General features: G+C 44.2%; 2 protein-coding genes across 20 annotated transcripts in view; one reads left to right on the top strand and one right to left on the bottom strand.

The window, feature by feature from the left end:
- Positions 1 to 5,704, top strand: part of Kmt2c (lysine methyltransferase 2C) — a 297,069-nt gene extending 291,365 nt beyond the window's left edge. For all 17 annotated transcript variants that reach the window (XM_029570484.1, XM_029570494.1, XM_029570489.1 and 14 more), the window contains 4 exons: positions 553 to 669; positions 1,085 to 1,158; positions 1,355 to 1,463; positions 3,759 to 5,704. In XM_029570484.1, the coding sequence (XP_029426344.1) occupies positions 553 to 669; positions 1,085 to 1,158; positions 1,355 to 1,463; positions 3,759 to 3,851 (393 nt within the window). In that variant the 3' untranslated portion in view covers positions 3,852 to 5,704. The remainder of the gene's footprint in view (positions 1 to 552; positions 670 to 1,084; positions 1,159 to 1,354; positions 1,464 to 3,758) is intronic.
- Positions 5,705 to 11,907: 6,203 nt separating this feature from the next.
- The window catches only part of Galnt11 (polypeptide N-acetylgalactosaminyltransferase 11), a 47,614-nt gene continuing 33,830 nt past the window's right edge, over positions 11,908 to 25,691 (bottom strand). The window contains exons 6-12 of one of the 3 annotated variants that reach the window (XM_008847251.3): positions 23,718 to 23,967; positions 21,647 to 21,764; positions 19,329 to 19,481; positions 16,516 to 16,734; positions 14,446 to 14,550; positions 12,900 to 13,037; positions 11,908 to 12,564 (exon numbers count right to left, since the gene is read on the bottom strand). In XM_008847251.3, the coding sequence (XP_008845473.1) occupies positions 12,433 to 12,564; positions 12,900 to 13,037; positions 14,446 to 14,550; positions 16,516 to 16,734; positions 19,329 to 19,481; positions 21,647 to 21,764; positions 23,718 to 23,967 (1,115 nt within the window). In that variant the 3' untranslated portion in view covers positions 11,908 to 12,432. The remainder of the gene's footprint in view (positions 12,565 to 12,899; positions 13,038 to 14,445; positions 14,551 to 16,515; positions 16,735 to 19,328; positions 19,482 to 21,646; positions 21,765 to 23,717; positions 23,968 to 25,691) is intronic. The other 2 variants (XM_029570498.1, XM_029570499.1) reach the window with 2 other exon arrangements.

The raw sequence follows: 25,691 nt of genomic DNA, 5'->3' as shown, positions 1-25,691 counted from the left end.
TTTTTGGTCTTTTTGAGATAGGGTCTCCCTGTAGCCCCAGCTGTCCTGGAACTCACTATGTAGACCAGGCTGGCCTTGAACTCACAGAGATCTGCCTGCCTCTGCCTCCCAAGTGCTGGGACTACAGGCATGCGCCACCACACCCAGCCGACTGTCAGATTTAAAAATTTTAGAAAACAGTCCTTTTGTGGCTAGAGAGATGGCTCAGTGGTTAAGAGAGCTGACTGTTCTTGCAGAGGATGCAGGTTTGAATCCCAGCATCCACATGGGGGCTAACAACTGTCCTTAACTCCAGTTCCAGGGGATCCGACACCCTCTTCTGTCCTGCATGGGCATTGCACAACACGGGTTCACTTACACATGCAGGTAATACACACATACACATAAAAAATAAAATACAAATTTTTAAAATTACTTTCAATGATCAATCATTTGAACATAGATGAAACCTTAAATATGGCTTTTGCTAAGACCCCCAAGAGTAGTGCCTTTTTCTGGAGAATGCAGATTTGTTAAATGTACTGCAATGTGTGTGCTTTTCCCTCCACGCAGGGACTGGGCCTCTATGCTGCTAGAGACATTGAGAAGCACACCATGGTCATTGAATATATTGGAACTATTATTCGAAATGAAGTAGCAAACAGGAAAGAGAAACTTTATGAGTCCCAGGTACTGTATAAACTGACCAGCCATCCCTCACTGTCTCTTTCATTCATCTGACGAGCAAGGCCAAAGCTGTCATGCTGTTCATTTCTGAGCAGAGGCCGCAGCTGGATGTCCTCAAGTTGCTCTTGTCACGTTCCTTCCCTGTGGTCATTTTCCAGTTGCTGTTACTTTCCCAGATACAACTGTAGATGAATGCTCCCAGCCTCACAAACCCCAGCTATGACTGTGGGTCAGTGTTCCCAGTCTCACAAACACCTGATCTGATGGTGCTTTCCTTGTCCCGTGTATATACATCAACTGTGCTTGGTAGTGTGTGCAGGAGTGTGACCAGGGTGTTTCAGAGCAGTTTTAGAGCAGTTCCACTGAGTGTGAGGTAAGGACGTCAGACCATACTGATGACTTCCTGTCTTTTCTTTAGAACCGTGGCGTGTACATGTTCCGCATGGACAATGACCATGTAATTGATGCAACGCTCACAGGAGGGCCTGCAAGGTGAGGCAGAGGACCCTGACCCACAAGCTCTGAGCCTGGGGAGAAATGTTCCCATGTGTCTGGGCAGTGACTAAGATCTCTGTACTTGATTTGTTAACGTAACAGAAATATAATTAGCAAAGTTTTTAGTATGAATTGGAGAGTTTTCCAAATTCCTCTCACTGTTTGACAACCAGTTCTCTGGCCTGGCTTGTAGGTACATCAACCATTCGTGTGCCCCGAACTGTGTGGCAGAAGTAGTGACTTTTGAGAGAGGACACAAGATTATCATCAGCTCCAACAGGAGAATCCAGAAAGGAGAAGAGGTAAGGGGGAGGGACAAAGGGGTGGGTGGGGTGTCTGCGCTGTCTGTATCTGGAGATCTGGCAGGGCAGTTCACTGCCATAGGTGACCTGCCTGAGGGTTACATTACTTTAGTATTGCTAGAAAGCTTAACCTCACAGTCGGTCGCCTCCTGCCGCCTGTCGGTCTCACCCCTCAGACATCAAATGGCACCTTCTTCCATGAGGCAGCTCTGAAGGTGTTTGAAGCCAGCTCAGCACCTCCATGTCAGCGTTTAGCACCGTGTATACTTTGGGAGCCTCCTTTGTCCCGTCTGGACAGTCCAGCATGCCTCGCTCGGGCTCAGTCATCCCTGCCATTGATTGGACATCTGAGATGTGGACTTGCCGCCTCCGGCAGTCTCAGGCCATGATGAGTCCTGTGATGTGTAATGGGAAGGGCTGTAGGCACAAGTTTGGGAGCTGTGTGCTCCAGATCTGCATGTCCACATTTACCAGTTCTCCACATATGTGATGGAGGTGTTTTGTGTTTTATATCTTCAGTGTGTGGAACTTGAGACTTGTTTCTCAGTCTCACAGCTGTTAGCCTTGACTGCCTCATTTACACCACGCAGCTCTGGCTTTCTTGGTGTTCCCAGAGAACGCCTATGAAGCTCCATGGGTTTCTGTTGAGGAACCCTGCTGGTGTAGGGACTAGGGGGCCCCAGACCTTCACAGGCACAGCTGTGGAATCATACCTTTCAATTTGATCTTTCTGGAATCTGCTTTTTAAATTAAGAATAAACCTGTAGGAGCTGGAGAGATGGTTCAATGGTTAAGAGCACTGGCTGTTCTTACAAAGAACCCAGGTTCAGATTCCAGGGCAGCTAATGACCCTCCATAACTCCAGGTCCAAGGGGTCTGACACCCTCTTCTGGCCTCTGTAGGCACTGCACGACAAACATGCAGACATAACACTCATACACATCAAATAAAAATAATTTTTTTTTAAATTATAAAAAGAGACCTATAACTAGGCCTATGGCTCACTGTACACCTCAAAGTCTGAATCAATGAGACATCCCTTGAGAATGCTCCTGGAGCCAGTAACCAGGAGTTCACGCTGCTAGCATAGAAGACCCCCACCAACCCTACCCCAGCATGCCTGGGCCCGGCTGCTCTCCTGTCTGTGTCACCTTACGTTAAGTCCTTTAGCTTTTCCAAGCCCTTATTTTCTCTAAAATGGAGGAGTAATTTCCTTAAATAGTTTTAAGAAACTCAGCAAATACCCAATGAAAGGAGCTGCAGTCACTGCTGAGCGGTTACTACTCCACGTGCAGTTGACTTGCTCTCTGCGTGGAAAGCCTTCCAGATAGTGTACCAAAATATATCTGAGTTAGGAAAGACTCTAGAAATTACTGTGCTTCCCTTGACTTTGTGAGTTTTGGGGGCCAGGGGTGCACAGCAGGAGTGTGTTCTGTGGGAGCAATGCTGGTTCTTAGCCAGCTGGGTGGTCCGAGATGTTGTAGTAAGAATTCTATACCCTTTGAGCGTTCATGCAAAACATAGCTTTCTCCAAGGGAGATGCTAGTTCATTCTGAGCCATATATGAGTGACTACGGCCTGGAAAGCAGCATAGATCCCGGGTACCTGAGTTACAGGAATGTCGCACTGAAGAGAAGAGCACATGAGCTCTTGTAGTCAGAGAAAAGGACGTCATAAGTCAGTGCATTTATTGATGGGACATCAGGTAGGCAGTCACAGCAGGGTGGGGATGCCTTTAGTTTTAGATGGTGAGGGTTAGTGGTCTGCTAAGAACACGTTCTAAAAGGTTCAGTAGTCACAGAGCCGTTAGGTCAGATCAGAGTTTGGTAGTAAAGGCAATGAAGGAGTCAAACAGCTGAAGATCATTTTGACTGTAGACCTGCAGCATTCCATCTCTGGAGGATGGCAAACTCTAATCAGCCAGCCTGTGTGTGTGTAAGGTGCTTCTTAGTGAGGAGACAAGGAGAGCAGTGTCAGTTCTAAGAGCAAGTTCATCTGTGTCCAGACCAAGGGAGGCGCTTGGTCCTCACCTGGCCCAAAGTGCTGCGCCATGGTCCCCTTGGTCCCCTGCCAGGCCACTCTTTCTCAGATCCATTTCTCATTAAAACCTGGCACTTTGGCTTCTTGACTTCTTTTTGAGTGCCCCCCCGCCACACACACCAGGTTCGGTGGAACCTCGGCAAGTCAGGCCGCCCTTTGTCTGTCTGGCTGGTTTTGAACTACGAGAGAGGCAGAAGCAGGAGGGCTGTTCCTCCTCCACCAGCCCTTCTCACACTGTGTCTTTGCTGTGGGCAGCTCTGCTATGACTATAAGTTTGACTTTGAAGATGACCAGCACAAGATTCCGTGCCACTGTGGAGCGGTGAACTGCCGGAAGTGGATGAACTGAATGCATTCCTTGCTCTCAGCAGGCGGCTCGTCCCTAGGAAGAGGCGATCCAACACACCATTGGGATTTTGCAAACAGAAAATTTTGTTTTCTGTTCCTTTTGAAAAAGAGCTTCTGGGAGCTCTGGTTCCTCCCCTCTGAGTTACGGAAGCACACGAGGAAGTCAGTGCGGTGCTTCCCTGTGCTGAGGGGTCGGCAGAGTCGCAGAATGGTCCAGCACTTTTTTTTCTTTTCTTTCTTTCCTCCTTTGTTTCCTGTGGGTGGGTTTTGGTTTTGTTTTTTGTTTTGTTAGTTAGTGTCACTAAGGAGAAACTTTTACTGGGGCTAAGAGCCGGCGGCTGCCCTGCCCCAGGGTGGGGGCCTTCCTATGAATGTAAGACTGAAATCACCAGCGAAGGGGCTGTCCAGAGTGCTGGCCACGCCTTACTGACAGGGGCAGGCCCTCTAGTTTAACTCAAGTGGACACCACTGATCAAGGAATGTACCAAGATGACGTCCTTAGGGATAGAGCTAAGGGGTAATAACTTGCACTAAAATACATTTAAATACTTGATTCCATGAGTCAGTTTATTGTAGTTTTTGATTTCTGTAAAATAAGAGAAACTTTTTGTATTTATTATTGAATAAGTGAATGAAGCTATTTTTAAATAAAAGTTAGAAGAAAGCCAAGCTGCTGCTGTTACCTGCAGAACTAACAAACCCTGTTACTTTGTACAAATATGTAAATATTTTGAGAAAAACAGTATAAAAATAGTTATTGACCAAATGCTACCAGGCGCCGCAGCAGCTCGGGTGCTTATAAAATGTCATAGGGATGTTACAATATAATTTTGTGTTATTAACTATGCCATTATAATTGTGTAATAACCAAAATTTCACTCTGGAGTGTTTGGGGTTTTTGGAAACTCTATTAGTACCGTTTTCTACACCTAACTTCTGACAGACACAGTGTATGCTACGGCTACAACTTTTATAGCTGTTTTGGTAACAAACTAATTTTTTTCATATTATATTGTTGCATCCCTACTTCTTCAGTCAGGTTTTTTTGTGCTTTCAATTTGTGATAACTGTGAATAACGGCTTAAAAACACACCCAAATGGAGGCTGAATTTTTTCTTCAGCAAAAGTAGTTTTGATTAGAACTTTGTTTCAGACCACACAAGATCATGTAAACATAATAGAATCATGTAGCAGGAATCTAGCCTAACTCCTTAGCCCTCTATTTAACATAAAAATTTCAAAAAGGAAAAAAAAAGAGAGAGAGAGAGAGAGAGAGAGAGAGAGAGAGAGAATGTGATTCTGCTCCCAGCTGCAGGACTCCGGCAATAGGGTTTTCGAAGATGTAATTTTAAAATGTGTTTGTATGAACTGTTTGTTTACATTTCTTTAATAAAAAACACACTGTTTTGTGTCTGCTTGTAGAAACTTAATCAGCATTTGAACCAGGTTAGCTTTTTATTTTGTACTTAAAATTCTGGTACTGACACTTCACAGGCTGAATATAAAATGAAGTTTTTGTGTGCACAATTCAAGTGGACTGGTGACACAGTTCTCAACTTGTAATGTATATGGCATGATGTATTTTTATCTTACAGAATAAATCATTGTATATATTTTTCTCTTGATAAATAGCTGTATGAAATTTGTTTCCTGAATATTTTTCTTCTCTTGTACAATATCTGACATCCCACCAGTATTTGTCCTACCGGGTTTTCGCTGTTTTCTGTTCTGTATAATAGTATCTAATGTTGGCAAAAATTGAATTTTTTGAAGTATACAGAGTGTTATGGGTTTTGGAATTTGTGGACACAGATTTAGAAGATCACCATTTACAAATAAAATATTTTACATCTACAGAATCTGCTTGTGCTCTGTGCTAGCTGTTGTCTTGTTTGGCTTTTAGCTCTGCCTGACATCAGATTGATGGCTCTGTTAGAATTAGTTACTGGCATCTGGAGACGTCCACCTGCTTCTCTTCCTTTTTAAGGAATTTAGATGTAAGTTCAGACTCAGCCTCTTCAGCTGCAGGCCCCTCCTTCAGTCAGATCAGGGAACTTGTGTCAGGAAACCTCACCGTGGAAATGATTCTTTGTGCCTTGTTTGCTTGTCCAAAGCTTGCTTTTGTTAAATCGGTAAAGTTGGTCTTATGTTTGGTTGCTTGAGATGAACTCTTGTGTTGCCCAGGCTGGTCGCCTCGTTCCAGGCGGTGGGACTGGAGGTGTGCACCCTATACCTGCTCAGTTTTGGTTTTGGTTTCTTCTTCCCTTCAGATTACCTTTCAGACTTACGCTATGTGACAGAAACTCTATCAGATTGAACATACTTAACATTTCACTTAATGCAGCTGCCAGGATTAGGCAGGTTGACAGCACACACTGTTAATCTCAGCACTCAGGAGGCAGAAGCAGGGGGGACTGTGAATTTAAGGCCAGCCTAGGCTACACCTAGGGAGTTTAAAGTCAGTCTGGGCTACATATAGGTGATTAGACCCTCTCTCAAGAATGAATAAAGAAAGATGTGGGGCTGGACAGATGGCTCAGTAAAGAGCACTGGCTGCTCTTGCAGAGGACCCGGGTTCGATTCCCAGCACCCACATGGCGGCTAACAGTTGTCCATAACTCCACTCCAGGGGAGCCAACACCCTCTTCTGATCTCCTCGGGCATTGCCTGACACAGGTGCGCTTACATAAAAACAATAAAATATTTTTTTTAATTTTATTTAATGTGTATGTGTATTGCCTGCATGTATGTAAGTGCACCCGTGTCGTGCAATGCCCGTGGAGGTCAGAAGAGGCTGTCGGATCCCCTGAGACTCGAGTTACAGTTGTTAGCTGCCGTGAGGGTACTGGAATTTGAACCTGGGTCTTCTGCAAGAACAACCAGTTTTCTTAACCACTGAGCCATCTCTCCACCCCCACCCCCCCAAAAAAAAACAATAAAAAAATTTTTTTTTTTAAAAGAAGATGCTAAGAATCAAAGCAGCCCGATCTGGGCTGGTTCAGAGTACTTGCTCAGTGCCTTCTCTCCCTCCTGCCTCCAAACTTGCTCACTGATACCAACAAGGAAACACCTCTCATCCCTGCCAGCCTTGATGCACTCTCTGTTGGGAGTGGATGCTGGCTCCCTACTTCCTAATCAAGGCCAAAGAGGGACAAGAAAGACAATCCCAGCCGTGAGATGGAGCCATCTAAATCAAGCCACTGGGAGTGAGAGCACAGGAGAGGGTGTGGGAGGGTATGAAGCCACAGGACCCCTTCAGAGCCAGCACCTGGAGAGCTCTTGGCAGTGCATCCTGGGCATAAAAGCAGGCACAGTGGCAAGACCTCAACTCCTCCACGAAGGCACAGACTGCCCACCTGCATCTGCAATTCTTTGACCACACTTCACATTTATTAAGTGCCCAAAGACCCTTGGAATAACAAGACTGGATCACGGAGCTTGTGTCTAGGAAAATAAACAGGTGAGTCTCCTTTTATGCTTCTAACAGGTGACAGTGTAGAGCACTGTTCTTTATGAACTCTCCAGCCCATCTATGAAGCACCTGCTTTCCTAGGAGTCTCTCCCTCATCTGGCCCAGAATCCTTTCCACACATTGAGGAAACTGATTACATCTGCCTAGCACGGTGACTTTTCTTGTCACCAGAGCGGACCGACATTGCTTCTTTCTGCACTGATGACCACAGAACCAGGCCGAGGGCATGAAGACTGTGCCTGCTGAAGGGGCCTTGAATTCCCATGATGCAAAGGGAACATGGCTTCCCAGCAGGAGTAAGAACATGGCCCTGCTCCCTGGTCCATTCTCCGGGATCCTGTTTGGTCCTGTCTTCAGCACCCCCAGGCCACCCCATCTCCTGCTTGGTCTTCTTCATTTCCACACTGGTGTGCAGAGGTCTGCTGAGGATACTTGCACACGTGTCTACCAGGGGGGCTAGGCTCAGGCAGGGTCCCTCACAGTCCCCCGAACTAGTACTCCCTAGTTTGTGTTCTTGAAGACCAGAGCTCCCTTTATGAAAAGTGCTTTCAGGAGTCAGAAATTCTTGCAACTGTTTCATTCCAACCACAAAAATGTGGTAAATATTCCCCCTTTCCTCTCATGGCAACGTCCAGGTAAGAACAGCACATGGAATTTATAATTTCCTCTTGAAATTTATCCCCCAGCTCCACTCACAAATTCTGCTCCGAGTCCCTCCACTCACTCTACAGACCCCATTAACCTTATTCCTATCACCACTAGATCCACATCCAACCCTTTGGCCTTCTGAATGTCGGCATCTCTGCCCACCCCCCAACTTCCCTTTCCCAGCTCTTAGTTGCTCAGACATCTCCCACACATCTCTAAGGTTGAAGCACGGAGGCCAGCAGTGTCCTCAGGCCACTACTGCAAAAGCTGCCTGTGGGAGACAGATTTTCTCCAAAGTTTGTCCCCACTGGGCAGAAATCAGGATGACGTGGGGCTCAGTCCTTCTCGGGAATACCGACAGTCCATGATCCAGTGCCTGAAAAGAGCTGCTCTGTGGTATGCTTTTGGCCCCCATGTACTGAAGGCCTGTGTGTCCTAGGCTCTGTCCCAGCGTTGTTAGGAAAGCCTAGCAGGTCTTTGATGTGGGGTTCCAGCCTGACTGCTTTTCAGTCGGGTGAGGAGTTTCACCCTGCCGCCATGACATGCTGCCTCCCTACAGGTGCGAGCGCCGAGGTCAAGCAGTTACAGACAGAGCCCACCAACACTGGTCTTTCCTCTTCTGAGTTATATTGGGTGTTGGCTTTATTGAAGGCCAGCAGCCACCCCTTCCAGTTTTGCCTGGCTCGTCCAAGGAGTCTATGTCTTCATAATCAAAATGGAAGTTTTTAAATTGCAAACATTAACTTATTGTTCGATTCTTTCCTTAAAGGCAGGCATAGGTTTTGGCCTGTCCAAATTATTCACTAGTTGCTCTGGTTGCCGCAGAACTGGTGGGGAGATGGCCTATGGCTTTCCCTCTCCTTAGAACCCACTGGGGGCTGTTTCATTGTGACGGACGTGAAGTGGCATCTAAGAGGTTTTCCCCCTTGATGTGTTTTTTCTGTTCCCTCAGTGACTGACGCTGAACAGCACCTCACGAGCCATTTACACACTTTAAGTGTTTGAGTCTTTTGTGCATTATAAAACTTGATCTTAGTTGAATTTCAAGTACTGTATATACGCTGGATATGAGTCTCATGTCTTGACAAACGGCTATCTAATCCTGAAGTTCAATTTTGTTTAGTATTTTAAAGCTAGTTCTGAGTTGTTTGGGAAATCTTTGCCTACCCAGAAATATCATGAAGAGTTTCTGCATTTTCCTCCAAAAACTTTATTATAGTTTCTTTTTTTTTTCTTTCTTTCCCTCCCTCCCTTCCTTCCTGCCTTCATTTATTTTGGTCTTTTTGACACAGGGTCTCCCTGTAGCCCCAGCTGACCTAGAACTCACTATGTAGACCAGGCTGGCCTCAAACTCACAGAGATCTACCCGCCTCTGCCTCTAGAGTGCTGGGAGTAAAGGTGTGTGCCTCCACACCCAGCCATAGTTTTACCTTTTATGTTCACCTGTTTTGAAATAACATGTATACAGTAGAGGATGGAAGGAATCAAGTTTCAGTTTTGTTCAGATATAACAAGTTAGTAAAGTGGGCAGATTTGGATTAGGGAACTGGTTCAGCCTGTAAAGCACTCACCATGCAGGCCTGAGTCCTGGAGTTCAGTCTCTAGAACTCGCATAAAAGCCAGGTGGGTGTCGCAACCCCCCTTCCAAACATGCCCAGAATATTTCTTTTAGGGTACGTTTCGGCAAAAACCACTGAACAAAGAAAGTCCATTCTGCCATATGTCGAAATGCCAAGAAATTTATTTGTACTGTATTTGAAAGTGGAAACAGTGATGAAGTGGATATGGCTTTTGTACTAGGGTAAAGTTGGACCATTGTGAGCTGCACCATCGTAGGTCAGAGATACTTTGTGGTATTACTTTTGAAGACTGATTTTCTACATACCTGGTCAGATTCTACAAATAAGATACTTCCTACCTCATTTCCCATGTACATGCCTCTTTTTCTTGCTGGGTTGCACTGGCTCAAGTCCTAAGCATGCTGACCACAGAGGTACAAGAATCCTTGCCTTTATCCTAATTGTCCTTTAAGTGAGGTTACCTATAGTTTCTTTCCATAGATACACTTTATTGGGTTGAGGAATTTTTCCTCCATTTCTAGCCCCCACTCCCGCAACATTTCACAACACTGTAGACTAAAATGATCAAAATAGGTAATGGTTGGTCATGCAAAGCTGAAGGGTTTAAAGCAAACAAATGACCCAGGGTATTCAGGATTCTGTACACAGAAATGTACACTGGTGTTCCCTCTTCAGAGCATATCAACTATTGGACTACACAGATCCCGGAGGTGTAGTGCGGTCCTTTGGTAGACAACACTTCAGCTCTTCCATCCTGACATGCTGAGGAGCTAGGCAATGTGACTTGCTGTGTTTCTATAAGTGGATGTTGGATTCTGTCAGAAGTTTTTGTCCCGTTTTCTCAGTTTGAGCAGTAATAAAACTGCTGTGAACGTCCAAGTGTGAGCTTCTGTGTGGCAAATTTCAAGTTCTTGGATGAACACCAAGGAATACTGTTTAGTTTTTACAGAAACTGCCTGTCACTCCAGTGCAGTGCTGTTTCGTATTCCCAAGAAACAAGTTTCTCTTCACTGTGTGCCCTTTGAACATCTGTGACCTCATTCCTGAGTCACTGACCATTTTTCCTTTGGGCTCCATGTTTGTGGATTTCATTGTCTTCTCAGACCAGCTTGTGGTCGTATGAACTTTATTTCATTTTTGTTCTGATATTTAATGCCTTGAGCTTCCAATTTGCCTTTTCTGTTTAAGATAGGATTCACCAAGACTTATTTATCTATCTTTTGGTCCTGTGTCTAATAAATTTGACATCCTGGATTATGGTCTACCTTGGCCAATGGTCCCCGTGTATCTGACCAGAACCCACACTGTTGAGTGGATTGTTCTCCCACCAGATCAACCTGTTCAATGCCATATACCGACTGCTCAGGGCGTCAGGATGATGTGGTTCTGTCAGTTATCGAAAAGCGTGCTAAAATGTCTCTCCATGATTGCAGACACGTCTTGTTGAAGTTTTTAAGTCTTTGCAGCATGTATTTTGAAGCTATGAAGTTTATGAATGTTTGGGATTATTTCTTCTGTATGAACTGAACCATCCCCAGCAGTACTCTTTGTCTAACATTAACATAGCTATTCCAGGTAGATACATGATTGTGATTATGCAAAGTCTGCCCATCCTTTCCATATTTATCTAACTTCACCTTTATGTTTATGTTCATTTACATGACATTGGTGATCATTGCTATTGCTGGGGTTAAATCCACCTACTGCCTTTTGCTTTCTAAATGAACTATCTGGTCTTCCAAGTCTGTGACAAGTAAAATATTTAGGATACAAATCATGTATGTGATATGGTTTAATCATTGAGTTTCTGCAATATAAGACTGTCTCCTCTGAAATACAATTTTAAAATATTATTTTTTTGTGTTTAAGTGCACCTGTTTTGTGCAGTGCCTTCACAGGTTAGAAGAGGGCACTGGATCCCTGGATCTGGAGTTATGGACAGTTAGACACCAGGTGGGTGCTGGGAATCAAACATGGGTCCTCTGCAAGAGCAGTCAGTGTTCTTAACTGCTGAGCCATCTCTCCAGCCCTGAAATATAATTTTTAAATTTTTGGGGTGGGGGCACCTTATATTTTGGCCCCTCAGTATAGACACTTATGAATATTCTCTAATTGAGATACTTCTATACCCAACTGCCAAGTTAGCAGTTTTACAAAGGCATTTCACAGGCAAAATGATATATTCAAAGTCACTCATGTCACACTAAGAAACTAATGCTTCCCTAGTTAGTGACTGCCATCTAGCTTGACTGTTCATCAGCTCGATTCTGAAGTACTCATGCCGTATTCCTAGGGCCATTCAGACCAGAGGCTGGTCTCACAAGACAAAAGATTGAAGGAAACAAAAAAAATCCTAGTTAAATAATCAAAGAGATCTTTTATTTAAATGTAGACAGTGTATTAATCCATCAAAATAATTTATAATAGTTAAATGTCTCTTAAATTATAAATGATACTTTCTGAAGTTAAAAGCAATATGCATTCAACCGGTTTTTAAAATTATCTATTAAAAACATTAAACAAATGATAGTAGAAAAAAACTGTCTCCTATGAAGTCCTCTATGAAAGGAAATCAGGACAAGTTCCTGTTCAGACCAAAATCATTCCATCTCCAAAGGAGACTAAAGCAGCGTAAATAAATACCAACCAAAACGCCCACTTCTTGGATTTGCCTGTACAGTCCCAATTCTTTAGAATTATTTTGTTTCCCTCTGTGTACAGTAAGTTCCCTACCAGCAGCTCAGAAACAACCCAATGTCTGGTGAAACGCTCTTCTGCACCTGCGGTCAGCCTCACCAAACCCCACCTGTTGGTCAGCTCTGGACTTCTTCACCAGCAACATTCTTCGTAGAGCACTGAGTCTCCAACAGCCTCGGCCCACCTTAGCTTTCTAGGCGCCACTGTTGGGAGGAGGAGCCATCGCAGATCGCCATGGCAACAGAGCCCTTCTGACCCAGCGGGTCCACCACTCTCAGGCACTGTCCAACAGACACTTGGTACAGCCGATTGTTTTTCTGAAAAAATTAAAACGGAACAAAGAAACAATTTGTTCTTTATTTTAAAGGAAACAACCAGCTGGATGTGGTGCACCCTTTAATACCACCACTAAGGAGGCAGAGCCAGGAGTATCTGTGAGATCAAGATCAGCTTGGTCAGCTGGGGTTACCGGAAGACACTGTCTCAAAAACAGAACATGCAGGACAGGTGCAGAGAAGCTCGGCAGAGAGGTGGAGCATCCCCACTTAGGAAACCCTGATTACAAAGGAGACTGCCAACTCTTCAGACTAAGTCCAAAGTCGACTATTCCTGGCCCCCTCCTGCCCTCCCACACTCCTGAGAGGCTCCTCACCCCAAAGGTCCACTGCTGGGATCCTCCCGACCCATGGCACTTCATGAGTCGTGGCGGGTCTGATGAGCGAGTTTCTGACATGTCCAGACAAAGGAGATTGTTCAAAACCAATTCATGCTCTTCATTATAAATCCAGATCTAGTGATAAATAAGAACAAAAAATGTTTTAAAAAAACAAGTTTTACTTTAGTTACCAGAACTGAGGCCTGGACACCACTTTACAGTAATTTATGCTGTGGTCTCCAAGAAGACAATCCAGCACACTACCTCATCTGGAGAGTCAGCTCAGCCCTCTGAAACGGAATGAGCCTCCTTGTGGCTGTGTATTAATACAACCCCAACTCAGTAAGTACGTGTAGCTGTGAGATGACTGAATGGGTAAAGGCACCTTCTGCCAAGCCTGACAACCTGAGTTCAATCCCCAGTACCACATGGTGGTAGGAAAGTACCAACTCCCTCAAGTTGTCGTTTGACCCCCTCAGGTGCGCCATGATGCATGTGTACACACACCCCTATCCCTAAAGTGAAAAACAGTGTTAACACTACGACTCCATTATCCCAAACATCCCTCAGCCCGTGCTCCCACTGAAACCTGAAGTGTCACTGCAGCCCACAACCTGAGATCTCCTTACTCAGAGATGCATCAGAAACACTTCTTAAATCACTTCCCAGTGCGCACTCACCTAAACTTTAGTGTCCTTGAGCACTCTTAGACACAAAGTGTGTTTTAGAAATGTCTTAAGTACACACTGCATTTACCAAAAGATGTTTCCCATCCTATGTGACACTCCTACATCACTAAACTGAAAACCAGGCAGGCCAGTGTTGACAGCAGCCTGTGCCATCAGTCAGGCACTCTATCTCATAAATTGTTCTAAAGATAGAGTACCGAACAGAGTAAGGTATCAAATTATTTTTTTAATATTTATATTTTCATTTTGTGTTTGAGTGTATTGCTTGCATGTGTGTAATGCCCACAGAGGTCTGAAGATGGTATCGGAGCCCCTGGAACTAGAGTTATGGACAGTTGTTAGCCATCATGTAGGTGCTGGGAATCAAACCCAGGTCCTCTGCAAGAGCAGCCACTGGTCTTAACCACTGAACCATCTCTCCAACTCCAGTTATTAAATTATTAAGTTATGTAACTACAATTTTGTTGTGACTTCCTTTGATAAACCATATAAATTGGTGAGGAAAACTCAGTTTAAAAACAAACGATAGAAGATGGTCTTGTTCATCTAAGAGGATTTAAGTCTAGTCCAGAGAGGCACATTCCTCAGCCTCCTCACAAGCCCATGCAGTTTGTAAGTCAGGGCACATCACAGACCACAGTAGAGAGCACAAATAAAGACTTGATACAACTGACATGTCATATGATAAGCAATGAGCAGAGGCCAGAGAAACACGGAGAAGACAGAGGGGTTATTTTAAATGATCACCTAAGCTCACTTGCAACTCAAACTCAGAATACTAAACATCTTTATATGCTGAGGTCTGCCTGCCTGTACTTCCCTCCTAGAGCCGGGTGCTGGGAGGCATCACTCACCTGAGTCGGGTCCCCATAGTCGCAAGCCTTAAGCACTACCAGGCCTCCCTTCTGGCTGGAGTGGCCCTGGGCAACCAGACACTTGTTGGTCTGGAAGTGATAGAGCTGCAAGAGAACAGAGTGCCCTTGACCACTCTGCAGACCTCACAGTGCTGAGAGGGAGGGCATGCACGGTGTGAAACTGCTCCAAGGTCATGAGCTGAGTACCCCAGGGTGCCAGGCTCAGCATATGTGAGCCTCATAATAGGTACCACAACACAGTCAAGATGTAACATGCACAAGCAGTGTTGAGAAAAATTCTAGCTATGTGCTGCAGGGGAGGAGGGGAACTGATACCCCACTCTGGAGAACGTAAGAGGAAGTCAGTCAAGGAAATAAAAGCAAAAGGTATTTTAGATAATAGGGTCAGGCATGGTAGCTTGGGCCTGTAACCCAAAGCACTTGGGAGGCTGAGGCCAGCCTGAACTACCTAGCAAATCCTGTTTCAAACAACAACTAATGTCTTTAAAAACTAGTGCATAATTAAGTGTAATCTAGATGCTGACATGGAAATAAATACAGAACCAAGGCCTTCCAGCAGTGAGAGTAATAGCAACAAGCACCCCCCTGGGGGGGGGCGGTTCAACTATATGGACACACATGGTATCTTTTTACTTTAAAGAGAAAAACATCCAGCGGGCATGGTGGCGCACGCCTTTAATCCCAGCACTCGGGAGGCAGAGGCAGGTGGATCTCTGTGAGTTCAAGGCCAGCCTGTTCTACATAGTGAGTTCCAGGACAGCTGGAGCTACAGGGAGACCCTGTCTCAAAAAAAACAAAAAAAAAAAGAAAAAAGAAAAAAAGAAAAACATCCAGTAAACATCATCTTTGGTTTTTGTTGTTGTTGTTTGGTGGTGGTGGTGGTGTTTTGAGAGGGTCTCCCTAGTCCCAGCCCACTTAGAAGTCACTATGTAGGCCAGGCTAGCCTCAGTCTCACAGAGATCTGCCTGCTTCTGCCTCCTGAAGGCTAGGATTAAAGACGTGTGCCACCACACCAGTAGCAATAAACAACTTGATGGCTGGTTGGCATTTTATAAAGGAAAACAAGGCCGAGTGTGGTGGCACACACCTTTAGTCCCAGCACTCGAGAGGCAGAGGCAGGCAGATCTCTGTGAGTTTGATGCCAACTGCCGGTTGCAGGGAGACCCTGTCTCAAAAAAGACAAAATAAAATAAAGGAAAACAAGAAACAAAGTACTAGACTCAATTCTAACCCCCTAAAACAGAAGCCAAGAAAGGGAAAACTGGCCACAATGGCATGTTCTGAGTGCCAGGGACTTGGGGGCTTCTGTGGTACATATGGGCACACTGTGTACAGTTCACGTTTGCCTATATGGGCACATGTGGGGGTTATGCAAGCTTTCCTCTTTAGTCATCGAGGCAGGGTCTCTCAATTGAGCCCAGAGCTATCCAGGGGACTAGTCATGCTAGCTTGCTTGCTCAAGGATCCCATCTTCCATTCACAAGCACTGGAATCCCAGGTGAGCTGCCAGGCCTGCCCAGCCATTTACATGGGTTCTGGGGTGCCTTATTCACTGAGCCAGCTAACTCCCCAACCTCCCCTCCCCACTCAGGATGCCAGTTTTAAGAAATGGTTCAGGAGAACACTATGACTTTAGGGGCAGGAAGTGTGAACGAAGATCAAGAGTTCATCAGCGTGCTCAGAGGACTGCTACAGTTAGTTCTTGGGTGTGAAATCCTATTTCCTGTCACCACCCTGACAGGTCACTATCACTCACTCCAGAGCTGTGACTTAATAGTCACAGCTGCTGTGCTTCCCATTCATCTTCCTTCAGAAGTCCCGCAGCTACCACACTACCTTTATTCCTGTGCATTACTCCCATGCATCTCTGTTCTTGGAAGCTGTGATGTAAGCAACCCTAAAGTTGCACTCCCTTGAGTTGAGGGAGTCCCCAAAGAGTAATTAAATCTCGTCCTCTAAGTCTAAAATGGCATTTATCACAGGGCCTCAAAACTCATCCTGCCACACACCTGACCTCTCCTAGTGAAACCCTCAGGGCTGCCATCTCACCCGTCCACGCCGAAGGACTCTAGGGCGTTTGGGCCCTCTGTTGATGAAAATGGGTTGCTGAGGTTTGGCATTCGGTCCAGGTATTTGCATCTCAGGGTAAATATTATCCAAATACCACTTGAATGACTGACAACCCAATTTCTTCCTTAATTCAACACGTTCACTGATATTTCCAAAGTTTTTGGTCTTCAAATCAGGTCTTAAGGAAAAATACTGCTCCTGAGTTTAAAAAGAAATGAGAATGGAACTGGTTTAAGAAACAGATACTATGAGTCCTGTATGAAGAAACAAAGTCAGTGGATTGTGAGCTGAAGTATCTTCCATTCCAGTATTTTCTTGATGTTGTTAGAAAATATCAATGGGCCAGGTGTGGTGGCACATGTCTTTAATCCCAGAACTCAGGAGGCAGAGACTGGTAGATCTCTGTGAGTTCAAGGCCAGCCTGGTCTACATAAGGAGTTCCAGGCCAGCCAGCTGGGGCTATGGGGAGACCCTGTCTCAAAAAGACCAGTAAAAAGAGAAAGAAAATATCAATGGAAACTTTCTACATGTCTATCACCAACGATAATATCTTAAAAAGCAAGATATACTCCTGTTTCTCAGAGGACAAAGTAGTTATCATAACTCTCAAAACAGGCTACATGTGAGACCAGAGATTCTTAAACTCTGGCCTCAGGACTCTGCTCTTCTCTTTTCTATATATATATATATATACATATATATATATATATGGGGTCTTTTAAGACAGGGTCTCACTATACAGCTCTAGCTGTATATATATATATATGGGGGAAGCACAAGCCACAGGGTGTGTGTTGGTGTCAAGGACAACTCACTGGAGTTGGTTCTCTCCTTCCAGTTTTAGGTGGGTTCCAGGAATGGAAGACCATCAGGCTTATACAGCAAGCACCTTTGCCCACTGATCCATCTCTCTGGCCCTCACTAAATACATTTTTAAAAATAACAATTTCATGAAAAAATGTGGTTGAAGGAGTATTTTAAAAGCTATTACAAGGCCGCGCATGGTGGCACACGTCTTTAATCCCAGCACTCGGGAGGCAGAGGCAGGCAGATGGATCTCTGTGAGTTCAAGGCCAGCCTGGTCTACATAGTGAGTTCCAGGACAGCTGGGGCTACAGGGAGACCCTGTCTCAAAAAAAAAAAAAAAAAAAAAGGCTATTACAAATAATTGTAGTTATACTTATTTAATACAATACCATGATGTTAGTTGTTTTTGTTATTTTTGAGACAAGGTCTCACCATGTAGCCCAGACTCGCTTCAAACTCATAATCCTGCTTCTGCCTCCTGAGTGCTAGGATCACAGGTACGCTTATAGCTTTGCCGTACTAGTCATGACATGAAATAAGAAATCATTATTGAGATTCACATTTGAATCTTCTTGCTCTTTGAATTATCTTTTTACCCATGCAAGTTTTGTGTGGTTTTTATTGTTTTTATTTGAGACATCACCTCACTATGTAGCCTTGGCTGGCCTTGAGCTCAGAGATCTGCCTGCATCTGCCTCCCAGCCAGGACCACTGGGATCAGCACAACACAATGCAGGATCTCTGTCAGCAAAGATCAAAGCGTAGCAAGGAGCTGCTGCCTCTGCTCCCAATAGTCACTTCCTTGTCTGTACTCCACTGTGTGCTGTTTGCCACCATTTGCATTTACTCACAGGGCTGCAAATAACTGTGCATTCCCTTATTTATCTTTTTTTAAAAATAGATTATTTTATGTGTATGAGTGTATTACCTGCATGTTATGTAAGCGCACCGATGTTGTATAATGCCCACAGAGGTCAGAAGAGGATGTTGGATCCCCTGGAACTGCAGTTACGGATGGCTGTTAGTCATCATATGGGTGCTGGTAACCAAACCCGGGTCCTCTGCAAGAGCAGCCTGTGCTCTTAACCACCAAGCCATTCTGTCCAGCCCCCTTATTTATCTTTAATCTCAGAAATCCTACAACAGAGTCTGGCACATGCTAAGCTTTCAACCAGGCAATGGTGGTGCACGCCTATAATCACAGGAGGTGAAGGCCCGGGGACTGAGTTTAAGGGCAGCCTGGTACATAGTGAGACACTGTTTCAACTGTATACAAATATACAGTAACATTTTTTCCTAACAGTCAAGATGTGGAAACAATCCAAATGTCCATTAGTTGATGGGCAGATAAACAAAATGCGGTCTCTCTTTACAACAGAATATTACTGAGCAATAGAAAGGAGTGAAGTGCTAAGACTGGAAACAACTCGGATGAACCTGAACCCAGTGAAAGGAACCAGAGAAGAGCACAGATGTACAAGAAGTCAGGAAAAAACTGGAGTCAGGAGACATACTGGTGGTTGGTCGTCTGGGGCTTGTGAACATTAACGTGGCACTCGAAGGCTATGGTGTTTCTTTTTGGTGAGATAAAATACTCAAATTTGACACATGAATTATATTTGACAAAGATGTTGCAAAGAAAATAAAGTTGCATAAGGTAGGAGAGAAACAGGAAAGGAGTCCATGCAGCTACACAGAGACCAGTAGACCCTTCTGAGGGAAGCCCAGGTCTGTGGAATCTGCAACAGAGCAGAGGACAGGCCACTGGAGACAGCTGCCTGAGTCTGCCGCATTACAGTCCTAGTGTCACCACTCAGAAAAGCCAGAGCAAGATTAGAACCAGAACTGAGTGAAATCCTTGGTGAAAAGCAGCAGCCTAGAAATAAACCAAACAGTGAAGGTCAACCAAGGAGAATGAAGCAAGAGTGAAAAGCAAACCAAAGCTGTCACCAAGGGTGTATGTGGCCAGACAGACACCACCTCACCTTATACTCATCCAGCCAGACGTGCGCCAGCCTCAGGGAGTTGTGCGTCATGGTGTCCTGGCCTTCAGGAGAGCCATACGGTCGCCTCTTTCGGAAAATGTGTCCTACTCTTGAGCAAGGGATGATGAAAAGCTTACCGCCACACATCCAGATCTGGCCAGAAGCAAAATGTATTAACCACTTCACAGATTGTGAGCCAATACATGAATCTTCATGGAATTAATCTCTATTAATGGTGGTTATGAAACGTTATGGGATGTTTTATCTTACTAGATATAAATATTCAAATAGAAGAAGGTAGAATCATTTAAAAATTAGGTCTTTCTGAAATTAAAAATGCACCAAATTCTGACACTAGTATTAATTTGTCACCGTATGTCTGAAATTGTGCTTAGCATCTGCGATGGCTAATCATGGCTGTTAACTTGACACACTTGGGAAGAGAGAACGTCAATGGAGGAACTACTTCCATTAGACTCGTGTGTGACCATGTCTGTGGGGCATTTTCTTCACTGCTAATTGATGCAGGAGGGCCCAGCCCACTGTGGGATGAAATTAAACTCTTTCCTCCCCAAGTTGCTTTTGGTCATGGTGTTTATCACAGCAACAGAGACATAAACTAAGGCTTCATCTTTTGTTGCTTTAATGGACTTGATCTTAAGGATTTAAGGACAAACAATGCTTACTGACTGGTATTCTAATGATTAGGATAGAAAGGTTGCTTCCTATGTAGTTTCTATTACTTTTTTCTAAGAATTCTTTTCTTCTTCCCATGTGTTTGTGTGTGTAGTGTTCATGCCCATGTGGACACATATTTGCATGTGTGTGAATGCACATCTCTGCAGCATGCATGAAAGTTCACACGGATGCCTGAGGTTGTTGGGAATATTCCTTGTCACTAAGTTTCGCACATTATTTTGAGGCAGGGTCTCTTATTAATCAAACCCAGGGCTCACCTACATGGCTATTCTCACTAGCCAGTCTGCTCTGCCTTCCAAGGCTGTGGTTTCCAAGGCTGGAATTAAAGGCAAGCTGCCATGCCCACCTGGCGTTCACATGGGTTCAGGGGATCAGAACCCCTGCAGGGCAGTGTTTCTACCACCAAGCAGAAGCATCCCCCAACTCCAAATAAAACTTTATATAGAAGCCAGGCATGGTGGTGCACACCTTTAATCCTAGCAGTTGAGAGGCAGAGGCAGGTGGATCTCTGTGAGTTTGGGGCCAGTCTCCAAAGCGAGTTCCAGGCTAGTTGGGACTACAGGGAGACTCTGTCTCAAAAAGACCTTTATACAGAATAACTGTAAAGATTCAAAAGAAATTTAGTTTCAGAGCTAGGCGAGATGACTCAGTGGGTTAGGGTTGCCACCATGTCTAACAATTACTTGAGTTCAATCTCCAGGACCCACATGGTGGGAAAAAGAGAACTCCTGGAAGTCGTTCTCTGACTTTCACACATGCCATGTTGCATACATGCAGAGATATGCACACAAAATATTTGAAATTTTAAAATTAACTGAGTTCCTGTCTCAACTTTGCCCTTGACTGTGTTAGTTTAGTTATGCTAATATTTGTGGAACTTACCTTATTTAAAAAAATAAGAAAACTGGACTAATGGTATTTCTATAAACTTTCGAGAGATTATGGAGAAAACCCACCTTTTAAAGCATTGTGGCAATTAATATATTTGAAAAAATACAAACTGACAGATGTAAGTACTGTCTTATGGGCAGACAGGACCAGGAGACAGGAAGCAGGTAGGGCATCTACTCAGAAGGCCAGTCTTTCTTTGTCCACAAATCACATACCTCACCCACACTACCATCTTTGCACTTCAGAAGGAGTTATGAGGATGAATTTCTTCCTCAAATTGGAGGTGTCCATGTAAATAAAGTACTCAAGCTATATACATGGAGTGATGGCATAACTTGACACCATACAGGGCTATTTAACAAAGCAAAAGAGGGAGTGATGAATATTTTTCCAGAACAGATGTGAACCACAAAGGTCTTTGACAAAGGGAAATATGAATACATACAGCAATCGAATGGATAAACTGATAACAAAACCCATCATAAATGCACATCAAGACTGTTTATACCCATTCATCACAATCATACTTTAAAATTAGTGTGAATGTATCTCATGTGCTTCTCATTTTCTGAATGGATATCATCCACCTCACATACTAGTAACAAACAGCCTGCCCAAGGACAATCTGTCAGTAAAGAGAATCAAGGAGAAGGTACAGAGTGTGGGTGGTGATGGCAATTATAGTCCATTACAGACTGCTTAATAATTGAACACACAAATAAAATTACCCGAAATGATATTTCCAGATTTTCTCCTCCCCAGATATCCATTCCACTGTCATACTGTCCAAGTTCATTGAAATATTGTCTGTTCATGGCAAACAATCCTCCAGCCATTGTGGGCGACCTAGAGAAGGACCAGAGATCCTATGCTAGTTAGTATAGTCAGTTATCTATTTTTGTTTCTAAAAAGTCTGTGTAACTTTGAACCACAGATAGGAGAGTGATTCCTATTAGAGAAAAGATAAATAATAAAAATATAAATAAATATGACATGTTTTTGTCTTTTATCTAATAGGGAATAAGTTAGACCACATAACTGAATTTTCTAGATTGCCATGTTAAGAATCTGGCATATGAAGGTTGCTTTTCTAAGTATCAAAAGTACTTTTCACATTGTGACCATGTTTGATAGAAATCCAGCTGAGATGGATTACATACTTCCTTTGGATAGTCTGGTAGAGCCACTGGACAAACACTGTCCCCCACATTCTAAGCTGGATCAAACATGTATTAGCAGCAGCTCTCAAGTAGATGGCCCAACAGACATTCTGCAATGGTTAGAGCATTTTTAACTGTCATGACTTGGCACGTGGGTGGACAGAGTGACTGTTATTGGTATCAGGTTTAAAGCCAGGGATTCTGCGAAGTCTCCTAAGCCACAAAGGCCAGCATGTCAGGGGGCTGAGGCTGAGCCATCCTGTGTTGCGGTGAGAGGAGCTGCTGCCGGCACCATCCTAGGACTCAAGCTCAGTTTCCAGGCATCTGACTTCCTGAATCTGGACCTAAGAGATGACGGACATGTTTTACTGGCCCCAGTTGCCTGCAGAAGAGAGGTAAAATACCCAGCAAGGACTGTATAATGTCTAGCACTAAGTAAAGAGACAAATAAGAGCAGACATATATTAAAAAAAAAAAAAAGCAACCAGAGAGGTAAATCACATGAAAGAAAACAAGAGAAACGATCTACACCGAAAACAGATATGCAGGAGTTTTGATTACGAAGTTACCACACTTTACTGCTCACTACACTAAGGGACAAAAGACAAGACTGAGAGTTTGACAGAGAACTAGATAAGTTAAAAACATTCATTCGGACTAGGGACGTAGCTCAGCTGAAAGTCATAGAAAGCTCTGGCTCCAATCCCCAGTACTACAAAAGTACAACATATGAGGCCAGCCTGGGCTACATAAGACCCTGATTAAAAAAAAAAAAACAACAACAAAAATAAACAAAAACCACCAACAAAAAACCCCCAACTATTTATACGTATCTATAAAACACATCTGAACAAGAAATTATCTTCAAAAGAATCAAAAATAAGACAGGCATGGCTTCCTCTGCCATAGAAGTTTTTGTTTTTTCTATCACCCGCGATTCTGTAATAGAGATTTTTTTTAAGGATGCATGAAACTACCTTCAGGTTACATGTATAAGGCATATGAAACACAAACACTTTTCGCAGTTCTAAGACTTAGGCCCCATCCCAAGATATACAATTATGAATACTCATATATTCCAAAAATCCAACAAAAATCTGAAATTTGAAAACTTATGGTCCCAAACATTCCTGTCACAATGACTGGACACTAGTTAGTGGCCAATACAACATAAGCCTGACATGGAAACCACAGCACACAAGAACTCTCACACTATCCCATGCCAACAGTTTGTCTGCCTCTCTGACAAACTACACAGCACTCTGAGAGTTCTTACTCGTGACTCTTTCCTTAGGATTTGGCTGACTGCTCAAAATTCAATAAGAACTCCAGATTGTATAACGGGCAAATAAGGTCAACACTTGTGCTCCTTACAAAGAAGGAATTATTTTAAAAAAATTTTTTATGTGTATGTGTGTATTGCCTACATGTAAGTAAGTGCACCATGTTGTGCAATGCCCGAGGAGGACAGAAGAGGCTGTTGGATCCCCTGGAACTGCTGGGATTCAAACCTGGGTCTTCTGCAAGAACAGTCAGTGTTCTTAACTGCAGAGCCATCTCTCCAGCCCCAGGAATTTTTTTTAATATACTGTTTTTGCCCTAAGGAAAGACTGATGGGATTTTTCCATCCTTTTCTTACTTTATTGGTGCAGTGGCTCCATCTGGTCCTCCCAGCTCAGAAAGGGGAACAAGATCCCACTTGAAATGCAGCCCCCAGTTGAATCCTCCCCGCACGACTGGGGACGAGCTGTAGGCAAGTGTGTCAGCACTGATGATGTCTATCACAGGGCACACCACAGTGTGTGGGTCCTCTTGGATGATGGCCAGCAAGGGCTGCAGCCACCTCACATTGACTTCACAGTGGCTGTCCAGGAACACCAGGACTTCTCCTGAGGAGGCAAAGGGAGAAGCTGGAAGAGATGCTTCACTCATACCTAGCCACAGCACAGCCACCAGTGTGGGTGGAGGTGTGACACAGGCACAGGCAATGGGATGGCACCATGCCCCACCCCAAGAAGAAACTACTCCTCTATCGACCAGCAAATCAGTCACACAGCTCCGTATCTGTCCACCTTAATGAGGACTACAGTGTCTAACCCACCAGCCACTGCAGAAAGGTGCACTCCTCAGCAGTCAGTGTTCAGCAAAAGGTGGGGAGGAATGCCTTCCTGGCTCTCCTGTTTCTGAAGGTGCTACTTCCCCAAATGGGACCAGATCAGCTAAGTACCAGAGTAAGCCTGCCACAGCACCTGACAGGTCCTACACCATGTCTGAACAAAGACGTAACCAGGTCATTAAAAAAATTATTTAAGAGGCTGGAGAGATGGCTCAGAGGTTAAGAGCAGTGGCTGCTCTTGCAGAGGAACCAAGTTTGATTCCCAGCACCCACATGGTGGCTAACAACTGTCTGTAACTCCAGTACCAGGGGATCTGATGCTCTCTTCTGACCTCTACAAGCATTGCACAACATGGGTGCACTTACATACATGCAGACAATACACTCATACACATAAAATAAAAATAAAATTTAAAAAATGATTTCTTTTTATCTGAAAAAAACTGAACTTAGGAAATATGCACTGTAGCAATACAGTGGTTCAAATGGCATAATCCTGAGATGCTCCACATTTTCTTTACCCACTGTCTTCATAACCCAGCAAGCCAATCCCTAAGTCTCTGGCTAACCATCTGTAAAGGCAGCCACAATGCCTGACCTCAGTGCAGTGGTTCGGACTGGATACAGAGCACGTGGTCTCGAGGTCTGCCCCCTGCTTTGGGTCAGGGCAAGTTTAAGAGAATGAGACAAAGGTTCCAAAAGTGAAGTCCCAATCAAGCCCAGGGTCTCAGGAGCAGAGCAGTGTAGGGCAGTAGGTGATGTCAGGAGAAGGGAAAGCCCTGCCAGTTTCAGGACTTTTTACAGGCCCACACGCTTCCTGCAATTCTATATACTATAGAACATGAATAGATTTGTCTTACTTTTTAAAAAAATATATTTTATTATTTTTATGTGTATGAGTGTATTGCCTACATGTATATGAGTGCACCCATGTTGTGCAATGCCAAGGTGATCAGAAGAGGGCTTCAGATTCCCCTGGAACTGGAGTTAAGGACGGTTTATAGCCGCCATGTGGGTGCTGGGAATCGAACCCAGGTCCTTTGCAAGAGCAGTCAGTGCTCTTAACCACTGAGCTGTCTCTCCAGCCCCAGTCTTACATTTTTCTAAGGAAAAAATTTTAATCAAGATTCACGAAAGTAGCCAAGTGTGGTGGTGCACACCTTTAATCCCACCACTCAGAGGCAGGTGGATCTCTGTGAGATCAAAGTCAGTCTGGTCTACATAGCAAATATCAGGCCAGCTGGGGCTACAGGGAGACCTTGTCTCAAAAAGACGAAAACAAAACAAAACAAAAAAATCTTACAATCTTACACCTACACCTTTTTTTTTTTCTTCTTTTTTTTGGTCTTTTTGAGACAGGGTCTCCCACCTGGCCACACCTACATCTTTTTAGGGATACATAAAAAATACAAGCCGGGCGTGGTGGCGCAGGCCTTTAATCCCAGCACTTGGAAGGCAAATGCAGATGTATCTCTGTGAGTTCAAGGCCAGCCTGGT

The sequence above is a fragment of the Nannospalax galili genome, unplaced genomic scaffold (assembly GCF_000622305.1).
Source record: "Nannospalax galili isolate Female #2095 unplaced genomic scaffold, S.galili_v1.0 scaffold302, whole genome shotgun sequence".
NCBI classification, from domain to species: Eukaryota; Metazoa; Chordata; class Mammalia; order Rodentia; family Spalacidae; genus Nannospalax; species Nannospalax galili.
The sequence above is the reverse complement of the archived record's forward strand: the minus strand, read 5'-3'. Positions and strand labels throughout refer to the sequence as shown.